Below are 12,785 nucleotides of genomic sequence, written 5' to 3' on the forward strand. Positions count from 1 at the left end.
AAATTGGAGGTGTACCAGTAAAGGTGCTATAAGTTAATGACATGCAGCCTACTTTCCTATACCATGGCTGTTGGGGGGGGGGGGGATAAACGTCTTACTAGGTTACAAAATAAACTTTGTCTTGTTTCTTAAATATTCAAAACCAGTAAAAATTATTTGAAACAAAATAAAGCGACCTACATTATCGCTTCCTTTGTCAACTGCTTTAAACACTCCCTGTCAATCATCTGTTCAAAATTATTACAAGAAATATAATATATATATATTACGTATAAACACTGTACCTTACTTAGACATTGCGAGATCTTACATAAATCAATGCTGGTAACTTTTTTTAATTCAATTTGATATCATCATTCTATATATCATTTTATGGACTTTATGATCAATTTATTTACTTTGAAAATTAAAGATAACATTATTTATTATTTTATTACGGATCAAACTTTATATCAATATGTCTACAAAGAAAATTCGGAGATTTGGCAAACCAGTTCCAATAAGCAGTGTCCCATAAACCTTTTTACAAAGTGTTAATGCTGCACTTCTATAACACAGTGTGTGTTTCAAGGGGGGAATAAGAATGATTTGCTATGTAGGAACCCTGTAGTGTCTGCCGAGACATACTAATTCATGAGAAAAAAAATAAAGACCTTTACTTTGGGGATAAAAAAGACACTGACGTGAATTTCTACAATAGTAATGTAAACAAAAAATCAGCTTTGCAATGACCATGGTGACATTTTAAGATATTTTGTTGGTAAATAAACAATTATTTTCTGGTCTCGTTATAATAGAAGAATACTTTTTCCCAAAACATCATATAAAAAGTACAGAATGTTCTGAATTATGGTGTCACAAGGAAAGCGCGTGATGCAGAAGGAACGACTAAACATTACTTTCCAGGAGTTGACGTAAAAAGATAAAAATATTTAGCGAATTCCTTAGAACACTGTGCAGAGCATCTAAAGAGAAGGGAGCGAACAATCCAAGCCACGGAGGTCACTGCTTTTCCCAATTTTTTGTTTCCTACATTGTTACCTACTTGTCCTGACAGCCAGATACATTGTAACGTTTCTTCTTACCTCTGGTTTGTAGAGACAGGAGCATTATCAAGGAAACATGCAGCTGCCAGCTCGGATCCTCAAACCAGCCCATTCCTTTAGCCGAAGAGCTGCAGCCGGGAAGATGCCTTCAGCCTCTTGTAAGAAATATTAGTCCACGCTAAGGATTATGTTCCTTTTTCCTGCGTTATTCCCAAGTCTCCAGGTCTTCAAGCCGGTCTGCAGGGAAGAGGAGAATGTGAAGATCAAGCCTGCTACAAGCAAGTTCTGTCACCACACAGAGCTCAACACATCACCTCGTGGGGGCAACCCAACAAAGAGGTCCCAAGCCAGGCTACATTGCTAAAAACAGAAGCTGTGATTGACTGCCCAGATGAGAGTTGTGTACACTTCCAAGCCTTATCTTGACAAAACCTGTTAACCTCTTCCCCACTGCACATACCCCTCCCCCATCTCATGCACCCTGCATATCAAGTTGAAGTTGATTTACTTCTGAGACATTAAAAAGCTTAAATATTTCCATGAGAATAAACATCAGAATATTAGTAGGAATAATTAATACGATGAAAGCTTAACCTATTTAAATATAAGGCATCTCTATTGTTTTATCATAAGAGAATTGGAGAGTTACAGTCAATTAATTGATTAATTGATAAACTAAAGGACTAATTAGCACACACTGTTTCTAGTAGGCTATGCTCATATATGATGTCTTTTAAACAGTGTTTTTTACAGTTTATTTTGTACAGAAAAGAAGCTGCGGTAGGCTGTGTGCACACACTGCATTTTTGATGCGTTTTTTTTTTTTGTGTACTTTAGTGACAAAGACACATGTCTATCCTTAAGCCTCCTTATTTTTTCCTTGCAGTCACCTGTTAATGCATTTTTTTTACTGCGTTTTGTAACCCTTAAAGTCGTTGATTTCCCAAAAAAAAGAAACTGCACAAAAATGCACCAAAAAAACGCACTAAAACGCCCAACCATAGAACACCGTTGCTCCTGTGAGCTCCACGGGGCAACTGAAGTGAGCCGCACTGTCAGGGGAGACGTCACTCAGGTTACCCACGGCCATAGGTCTCGGGTGGAGGACTCGAGCTGGCCGCGAGTAACCTGAGTGACGGCACTGCTCATCGCACAGCTCACTTCAGTCACTCAGGAGATTTGCGGTCACCGGTGAGTCCTTCACGTGTGATCGCAAATCAAGCCGCGGCACACGCACAGAGTCGCGCGATCACAATGAAGTCGGGTGAAGTTCATCCGAGTTGATTTTGATCACGTGGCTCTGTCTTGCAGCCAGCCATGCTCTTTTTGACAGTACGGTCCCACTCGGCTCTGCTGCAAGTCTATGGGGATGAGTCCATGAGCAGAGCCGAGTGGGACCGCACTGTCAAAAATGTGCGTTCTGGATGCTTTTCCCATGGCAGAACAAGCATCCAGAACGCATGAATTCTGCAGGAATTCTGCAGTAACAATGCGTCTCAGAACGCTGCTTTTCGGCTACGTTCTGAGACGCATATGCAGTGACTTACACGCTGCGGAATAGAACGCAACATGGGCACATAGCCTAAGGCTTTGTGCACATGTTGAGTATTTGGCTGCAGAAATTTCTTCATTAAATCTGCATCTTGGCAGAAAAAAAAACAGAAGTTTTCGGTGCATTCTTTATGCATTTTTTGCATCTTTTGTATGCATTTTCTAAGCATTCTCGGGTGGAAAAATGCTGAAACGCTGAAAGAATTGACATGCTGCAGATATATTTCTGCACCAAATCTACCACGGCGAAGAAAAGCAACATGTGCTCAAAACTTCAGCATTCTCATTGATTTCTCTGGCATAAGGATTTGCATGCAGTTTTGTGACAAAAATGCACTCAAAGGGCTCATGCGCACGTAACTGATGAATATTCTGCAGCGATTTGACAGCACATGTGCGCTTCAAATCGCTGCAGAAGCACTGCGTAATGAATGCAGTATTTTTGTTAAAAAAAGCCGATTTCATGTGCTCGGGATGATGCCCCCACCATAGACAGAGTGGGAGCTGCATCCAGAATGCAGAAATAATTGACACGCTGCTTTTATGAACGCACGGATTTGGGTCAAAATTTTAGCATCTAAATCTCTGCGTTCAAAAAAGCAATGTGTACATACATAGATTGTGCTGGGGACGCAGGACGCATGAAATTATGCTGTAGTGCAATACACAGCGTAAATGCATGTCAGTACGCAACGTGCGCATAAGCCCATTAACACATAAAAAATGCAATAAAAGTGCAATGTGTGCCTACAGCCTTACAACAGTGTCAGCTTTGAGATTTCCGATATCTCATGCACACGCTTTTTTTTACTTGCTGAGTGAATTTGAAAACTTCAACATCTTAGCAATCTGAAGCATGACAATTTTTTTAGCGATTTTATTTGAACCCATGGAAAGAAATATTAAAGTTCTAATATGCTGCAAAAAAAAAATACAATAAATGGGTTTTGTAACATTTTTGGTGAATACACCTATATTATACATGTACTCTGGGCAAATGACACATGTAATCCACACCAAAAAATGCAGCAAAAAAAGTTGCAACTAACACTATGAGGGCTACACGATAAGTCCCATGACATAAGGGTTATGATTAGTGATAAGTGACCACTGCCAAGCTCCGGAGCTCAGTACTCGCAACGACTAGTGATGAGCGAGCCCTAACATGCTTTGGTGGCGGGTACTCATAACAACTAGTGATGGCCGAGCACTACAATGTTCAGGTGCTGAATACTCATAACAACTAGGGATTAGCGAGCATTACTATGGTCAGGTGCTTGGTACTTGTAACAACTAGTGATGGACAAGCACTATACCATGCTCAGTATACTCCACAACTAGAGATGAGCGACCACTACCTTGCTCGGTTGCTCAGTATTTGTAATGACTAGTGATGAGTGAGCACTTCCATGCTTGGGTGCTTGGTACTCATAATGAATAGTGATTAGCGAGCACTATCTTGCTCCAGTGCTTGGTACTCATAACGACTAGTGATGGGTGAGCACTACCATGCTCTGGTGCTCGGTATTTGTAACAACTAGTGATGGACGAGCACTTTCATGCTCTGGTGATCGAGTTAAGTGAGCACTACCATGTTTAAGTGATCAATAATCATAATGACTAGAGTTAAGTGAGCACTACCATGCTCGGGTGTTCAATACTTGTAACGACTAGAGATAAGCAAGCACTACCTTGCTCAGGTGCTTGGTATTCTTAACGACTAGTGATTGGCAAGCACTATGATGCTTGGGTGCTCAGTACTCGTAATGAATTGTGATGAGTGAGCACTACCATGCTTGGGTATTCGGTACTCGTAACAAATAGTGATGAGCAAGCACTACTATGCTCAGGTGCTTGGTACTCGTAATGACTAGTGATGGGGGAGCACTAACTTGCTTGGGTGATCTGTACTTGTAACGAATAGTGATGATGACCTAGCACTACCATGCTCGGGTACTCGGTACTCATAACGAAAAGTGATAAGCGATCCCTACCATGATTGGGTGCTTGGTACCCATAATGAGCAGTGAATCATAAATCTTCTGGAAAAATGCTCATGTTCCCCATTGTCTTCCATTATAGTCAGTACATTAGTTGTGCCCATCTGAGCATTCAACTACTCATTACGAGTACCGAGCACCCAAGCATGGTAGTGCTCACTCATCACTAGTTATCATGTCATACTGCAACTAATGATTGTTAATGGGGTCACGTTACAGCCTGCAACTGATCACACCCACAATGTGTCTATTACCAAAAGTCCAAACCTGATAGATATTTAGTTACAGGTCAAACACAAAGACTTTTCTTCCCATAGACTTTCAAGTGACTTGTGAATTGCGACTAAAATGTGACTTGTCTGCAATTCAACTTTCTTTTTATTACAGCCAATGTGCAGGAATAAGATAGTTAAGGCAGGGTCTGTGCTTTTGGTCATGCAAATTGATGATCCCAGGCTTAGGGTGGCTTTACACACTGCGATATTGGTCCCAATATCGCTAGCATGAGACCCGCCACCATCGTTTTTGCAACAGGGGCATATTGCTGCCCGTCGCGCACAAAATCGTGCACCCCCGTCACACGTACTTACCTGCCCTGCGACGTCGCTGTGACCAGCGTACCGCCTCCTTTCTAAGGGGGCGGTCCGTTCGGCATCACAGCGACATCACTAAGCGGCCACCCAATGAAAGCGGAGGGGCGGAGATGAGCGGAACAAACATCCCGCCCATCTCCTTCCTTCCGCATTGTGGTCGGGAGGCAGGTAAGGAGAGTTTCCTCGTTCCTGCAGCATCACACATAGCGATGTGTGCTGCCGCAGGGACGAGGAACAACTTCGCCCCGCGACAGCAGCGATAATTGGGAGTGGACCAGCATGTCAACAAGGAGCGATTTTGGACGTTTTGCAACGATCCAAAATTGCTCCTAGGAGTCACACACAACAATATCACTGCAGCGGCCGGATGTGAGTCACAAATTCCGTGACCCCAACGAGATCGCTGTAGCAAAATCGTAGCGTGTAAAGCCCGCTTTAGGACGATGTCATATATGTGAGTGACTTGTGTGAGAATTGAGTCGCATCACCCAGCACGACCTGCCGCTCTCTGGACAGGAGCGTGCAGCTGCCTAGAAATGTATGTCTGGAGAGCGGTAGCCATGCCCGGTGTTGCAACTTGATTCTCGGGCGAGGGTTTACAGTAGTCACACATGGCAGATTTGTGCTAAAATTTTGGTAATTAAAAAGCTGGAGTCAAATATATTTTTGTGCCAGTTTTTCGTGCATTTTTCTGAGCCAAAGCCAAGAGTGAACCCAAAAGGAATGAAAAATGTGAGGAAAAGATCTCTGTAATCCACTGATCCCAAGAATGAAAAGACCAAAAAGCTATTTTAGCCCTCCACCCCTTCATATTTTTGCCTTTGCCAGCCAGCTCCTCTAGTGTAGTGAATAAGGCTAGCCATAGTTCGTACTATGCGCCATATCACTGCAATGGAATATACTACCTCCTTCTGGCCTGTTGGTGCCAGTATATCTGTTCAGTTTAAGATATGTAAAGGATATGGGCATCTCAAAGGAAATCTTATTTTTTTAATTAAATTCATGTATTTTGGCTAAAATCGCTTTTGCAATGCGTTTGATTACAAGTTTTGAACCATATAAACTCTACAGCCTCTAGGCATCACAGTACTTAGCAGATTGCAGAATGAGTTAACAATGAATCAGTCAGCGAGTTCATTCTGTCTGCAGAGTTTGTAACCTTAAAGGATCATGCAGACAACTGTTCAGCTCAGTCGGATATAGGACCCCACTGCATGGACTGGCTGCTGCTCTCACTTCATAAAAGCTCCAGGGGTTTTTCATAAAAATAGAAAAAAAATCAGATTTTTAAAAAAAAGATGTAAAAGAAGGATAAGTTATATAGTAAAGCACATCTATAGATGTTATAATGCTGCAGTTGAGCTTCATACAGCAGTGAATAAAGCGTAATCTGAGCCTGTCCTGAAGAATGGAAGGCAGTGTTTTCTTACATATGTCATGCACACCCTGGATGTGGGATTTATCCATAAAGATCCATTTTTGTATGTAACTACCATGTAAATATGCAAATCAACCCCCCCCCCCCCACACACACACACACACACACTCTTCCCCAATGGGGCAAGTTTCAACAATGGTTATATTACCTAGTTTAAGTCCTTTGCCAACTTTCATTTTTCCCAAGATTGTAACATTTTCATTTTTTGGTCAATGTAGCTTATATATGCGGGGTGAAACATTGTTATTATTGATACCATTTTGAGATAGACAAAGTTTTGATCGTTTGTTACAGCAATTTATGTGGTACTGTAGCGAGCATAAAATTTTGACATGCTTGATTTTTTTTATAGTGTTTACAGATCGTGTTATTTATTTTTCTATTTTGTTGGATTAAACGTTTCTGAACGTGTCGATACCACACGTGTATTTTTTAGCATTATTTTTAATGGGGCAAAATGGGGGGCGATTTGAACTTATGGTTTTTAGATTTTGTTTCATATTTTTAAAACTTTTTTTACTTTTTACTGTTCTTATTAGCTGTTCTTGAAGCTGTGATTGTCTGATTGCTTGTGCTATATACAGCAATGCCACAACATTGCTGTATATAGCAGAAATGACAGTCTCCTTTGAAGCCCGGCCACAGGCAGGTTTCAAAGGAGCAATGATATGACAAGTATGGACATCTTCAGCAGACCCCTTATTGTCTAGCAACCCATCAGCAACGCCTAATTATGTCACAAGTGCGACGATGGGTGCTTAAAATGGCACACCCCTATTCTGCTGCATTTTAAATCCCGCTGTCAGGGTTTGACAGTGGGATTTAACAGGTGAACAATCGTGGGCAGAGCTCCACTTTACCTACAATTATTAGAGCCAGGTCCTGACTATAATACACAGCCAACACCTACCAAGTATGGGACTCCATGTACACTGGAAGTCGTGAATGGGCGAAGGGGCTAAAATCCAATTAACACGTCTATCCATCAAGAAACACATTTTTTTGCTTGCCCAAAATGGTGTATGGCCAGTTCAATTCATAAGATATTACGCAATAATTTGAGTCACTTTCTCTTGTAGTATTTTTTTCTGCATGTAACACAAGTAGATAAAATCCCAAACTAGGAGTGAAACACATACAGATAAAAAAGAGAATAGAGATTAATACTGCTATATAGAAGGTACAGTATATACTTTGTGAGCCAGTGCCAGATGTAACAAGTGGGGCTTTGTCATGCAGGGCTCAGGGTGTGAGATGTGCTGTAGTGTCCAAGAAATAATTAGCAAGTGACATTCCTATTACAATGGGTGCCCCAATAATGTGACCTGAAGCCTTCACATTGCTCTATAATGTTGTACTCTATAAAGTAAAGCGCGTGTCATTTGTTATACTGACTTTTACTACATCTGTATAATCTCACAGTAAACAAAAGAGCGGCCTCCTCTAATTGTTTTATAGAAGCCATAAAGTGAGGATGCTAATATCAGCGTGAAAATGTGGATGGACCGCTATGTAGCTCAAACGGCGGCGTAGATCTTTAGAATACTTGGGCCTATAGACACATTTCTCTTTTTGACAAAGAACATCTTGCAGATAGTAGAAAAGCAATGCTTATTACTGCAGATTAATTATTGTCGGGTTTTATGTATAAAAATGTCATACAATGGAATATAATAAAAATACAAGTGCGATTTCACATTAAACAACAAACAACAAATGTGAGACATAAAAGTCCCATTTTATAGCAAACAACAAAAGTGATATATAAAAGTCCCATTTCATAATAAACAACAAAAGTGATATATAAAAGTCCCATTTCATAGTAAACAACAAAAGTGATATATAAAAGTCCCATCTCATATCAAACAACAAAAGTGATATATAAAAGTCCCATTTCATAGTAAACAACAAAAGTGATATATAAAAGTCCCATTTCATAATAAACAACAAAAGTGATATATAAAAGTCCCATTTCATAGTAAACAACAAAAGTGATATATAAAAGTCCCATTTCATAATAAACAACAAAAGTGATATATAAAAGTCCCATTTCATAGCAAACAACACAAGTGATATATAAAAGTCCCATCTCATATCAAACAACAAAAGTGATATATAAAAGTCCCATTTCATAATAAACAACAAAAATGATATATAAAAGTCCCATTTCATAGTAAACAACAAAAGTGATATATAAAAGTCCCATCTCATATCAAACAACAAAAGTGATATATAAAAGTCCCATTTCATAGTAAACAACAAAAGTGATATATAAAAGTCCCATTTCATAATAAACAACAAAAGTGATATATAAAAGTCCCATTTCATAGCAAACAACACAAGTGATATATAAAAGTCCCATTTCATAGTAAACAACAAAATGATATATAAAAATCCCATTTCATAGTCAACAACAAAATGATATATAAAAGTCCCATTTCATAGTAAACAACAAAAGTGATATATAAAAGTCCCATTTCATAGTAAACAACAAAATGATATATAAAAGTCCCATTTCATAATAAACAACAAAAATGATATATAAAAGTCCCATTTCATAGTAAACAACAAAAGTGATATATAAAAGTCCCATCTCATATCAAACAACAAAAGTGATATATAAAAGTCCCATTTCATAGTAAACAACAAAAGTGATATATAAAAGTCCCATTTCATAATAAACAACAAAAGTGATATATAAAAGTCCCATTTCATAATAAACAACAAAAGTGATATATAAAAGTCCCATTTCATAGTAAACAACAAAAGTGATATATAAAAGTCCCATCTCATATCAAACAACAAAAGTGATATATAAAAGTCCCATTTCATAGTAAACAACAAAAGTGATATATAAAAGTCCCATTTCATAGTAAACAACAAAATGATATATAAAAGTCCCATTTCATAGTAAACAACAAAAGTGATATATAAAAGTCCCATTTCATAGTAAACAACAAAAGTGATATATAAAAGTCCCATTTCATAATAAACAACAAAAGTGATATATAAAAGTCCCATTTCATAATAAACAACAAAAGTGATATATAAAAGTCCCATTTCATAGTAAACAACAAAAGTGATATATAAAAGTCCCATCTCATATCAAACAACAAAAGTGATATATAAAAGTCCCATTTCATAGTAAACAACAAAAGTAATATATAAAAGTACCATTTCATAGTAAACAACAAAATGATACATAAAAGTCCTATTTCATAGTAAACAAAAGTAATACGGTACATAAAAGTCCCAAAAAAAGTAAAACTACCAGATTTTATCCTCTTATTAATGATCCTAAAGAGTCATTAATTCCTTCACAGACACTGGGTTATGGCTCTCTGTTTTCATCATGACAATATTGTACAGTCACATGAATATCAGATATAAAGTTTCTGCCATCCCCTAAAATGCTCCCATTTTCTTCAGCTAGAAGAGCTTATTTTGGCTAAACAACCCCCTTGCTTGGGCCCCCTCCTCTCACCGCTCATTTGCCGTGATGGCGCATTATAGCTCTCCGATCTCCTTTATTTGTATCTTTCTTTCCCCAGAACAAGTTGCTATGAAGGATCCAGGGTAAAAATCCTTTAAGCTGGCCGATGCTTGCGGAAGATTATTTGTGCCCTCGCTTCCAGGGTATGACTGTCACTGTTGATCTGTGTTGAGGCCTAGATTACATGTGATAAGGGCTGACCTTATTTGAGTATTCACACATTATGCACTCATAAAGAGCAGGCTGGACACAAAAGTGCTTCAGATGTTCAGCGCATCAATCAAGTGCCCAGCATGGAGCCTGCCAAACTTTGCTTCCATTTAGCTAAAAAGAGGAAAAAGGGTCCAAGGCAGACTTAATAAAGTTTAAAGCTGTGTCACGGCCCATTGTCTCCCTTTAAGTACGCTTTTCTCCAGATTCTGCTGCCGTTACCAAGGGAAACAAAGGCTTTCTTTTTAACAAATTCCAAAGTGGGAAACAAAAGGCTGGTATGACAATAAAAGGCCAGCTCTCCCTGTATGCTTCATTTGCATGGTTTGATTTGCTAATTTTAGAAAAGGGAAAGACAGGCTGGGGTTTCTATCACACTGTGCTGATGTAAGGGATGGCAGGGGGCAGCTACTGTATTGTTATGGTGCTTGACATCACAGGTGTCAGGGCAAAGAATGGATAATGTGACTTACTGAGCAACTGTAAACCCCGGCCATCATATAAAGAGCGCATTAAAAACTACACATAATTAGGACACTTTTGTAAGGTAATGAGGACCTGCAATCACAAACAACCATGTACACATTGGGGCAGATTTATTAACACCGTCCATATAGTTCAGTCGGGAAAAAAGCTCAAAATTAATCACCCATTTGGCTGATATGATAAGATGTGTTCTCTTTGTGTATCCTCTTGGTTAGGTTAAATAAAGCCACACGCTGTTATTAATGTTCCGGATTTTACAACCTCTGTATGCCATTTCCCCTTTTCTAAACATTTTTCAAAACTGTCTAAAAAAAGTGTAAAAAGCATATAAAACACATAGTAAATTTGGCACTGGAATATGAAGCAAAGTTTGGAAGCTTTCCTCATAGTGAAAAATTGTGCAATATTATAAAAGAAAACTAGGGATGAGTGAAGCCATGGAGTTCGGTTCGGCAAATTCAGCGGGACTTAAGGCCTGCAACATACATCCGTGCCGCCGATACGTGTTTGGGACTTTTTGACAGGTACCGGCGGCATGAACACACATACACCAATGTTACCCTCTTGTAACAGGCACACACACGTAAAGCCACACAGAATGTGTGTCCGAGTGGTTTGTACGTGTGTGCGTTTTTTAACACAGATGACATGTCCATGTTTCGCCGGCATCACGCAGACATGGACCTGCTAAAGTCAATGGGTCCGTGTCTGCACGTACATGACACGGACCAGGTATGTGTGCTTTCCGTATGGTCCGTGTGCGGTTTTTTTTTAATGGTGAAACGGCTCAAGACACACGGACTGCACATGGACATGACATGTACGTATCTCACGCATGGACATTCTACACGCACGCACGGCAAGCATACGCGATCACACTGATGTCAAACATACTGGAGAAACGGACATCCAAAACGGAACACGGACCTGAAAAACGGACCGCGAGACACACATGTGTTTTCTGTGGACATGTGTTTCAGGCCTTAGATAAAGTTCTGTTCTGGACCTGAACCTTATTGGAAGTCACTAAATGGGCAGTTCTGCTCTCTGGCCACATAAAGCCAGCCATAAATAGAGCATTTGTGGTGGCGTGAGGGCAAGGTTTGTTAATTAATTTATTTTTTGTGTAAAAAGTGTCTAAAACACATAGGAAATTTGGAACCCAGCATGTAACACCCTGCAGGGTTTTTGCACATTTTGAAGAGATTGGAAACTTTTCCTCATAGTGAAAAATTGTAGAATATTATAAAGGAAAGCTAGAGATGACAGCACCCATGGAAATTTGGTTTGGGACTTGGGCTTGGCTTGAACCCCAATGGAAGTCACTAATTGAGCAGTTCAGGTCTCCAGCCATATGCGATCAGCCATAAACAGAGCAATTCCGGAGAAGGGAGGACAGGATTTTCCTTTCTTTTGTACACACTACATCCGATACTGCGAATTTTATCCCCAGAGCGAGCTGTTCAAACAGTACAAGTGGCTGGCACAGGGCTGAGCACCAAGCATACCCAGACACAGCGATGCTCGTTCAAGTGTAAAACACTCTGACTCCGAACTCGAATGCTGCTTTTTTGAAAAGTCTCATCTCTAAAGAAAACCCCTTGTTAATTGACTGAAAGGATGCAGAAAATTTCCTACAAATGTTCTTTGAATTTTTTTTCATGAAAAATATTGTAAAATAAATATTTTAGATACCAATTCTCTATAAGTATAAGTCTACATTTTGCCCAAGTGTTTCTTCAACCAAAGCTTTTTTAAACTATTTTAGCATCATACACCATGTAAAATGTTTGAAGAATGCCACAGCATACGAGTTCTTGGACCATTTACATCTCATAATTTTTCTATCCTTGTTTACCTACTTTGGAAATGAAAACCAACCATTTATTTTGATGTGATATAGAGTGTTTAAATTAAGGGAGTATCCATATGTCATCAGTATCCTTTTTTAACTGTAGGGGTAAGTTC

The 12,785-nt window shown here is 39.3% G+C and overlaps 1 protein-coding gene across 7 annotated transcripts in view; it reads right to left on the reverse strand.

Moving 5' to 3' along the window:
* Nucleotides 1–12,785, reverse strand: part of BMPR1B (bone morphogenetic protein receptor type 1B) — a 642,076-nt gene that overhangs the window by 171,130 nt on the left and 458,161 nt on the right. For 6 of the 7 annotated variants that reach the window (XM_075350987.1, XM_075351009.1, XM_075350978.1 and 3 more), the window contains one exon: nucleotides 1,086–1,283. In XM_075350987.1, coding sequence (XP_075207102.1) covers nucleotides 1,086–1,158 — 73 coding nt within the window. In that variant the 5' untranslated portion in view covers nucleotides 1,159–1,283. Of the gene's footprint in view, nucleotides 1–1,085; nucleotides 1,284–10,112; nucleotides 10,254–12,785 lie in introns of those variants that run through there. The other variant, XM_075351025.1, reaches the window with a different exon arrangement.

This window comes from Anomaloglossus baeobatrachus, chromosome 1, assembly GCF_048569485.1.
Source record: "Anomaloglossus baeobatrachus isolate aAnoBae1 chromosome 1, aAnoBae1.hap1, whole genome shotgun sequence".
Classification (NCBI taxonomy): Eukaryota; Metazoa; Chordata; class Amphibia; order Anura; family Aromobatidae; genus Anomaloglossus; species Anomaloglossus baeobatrachus.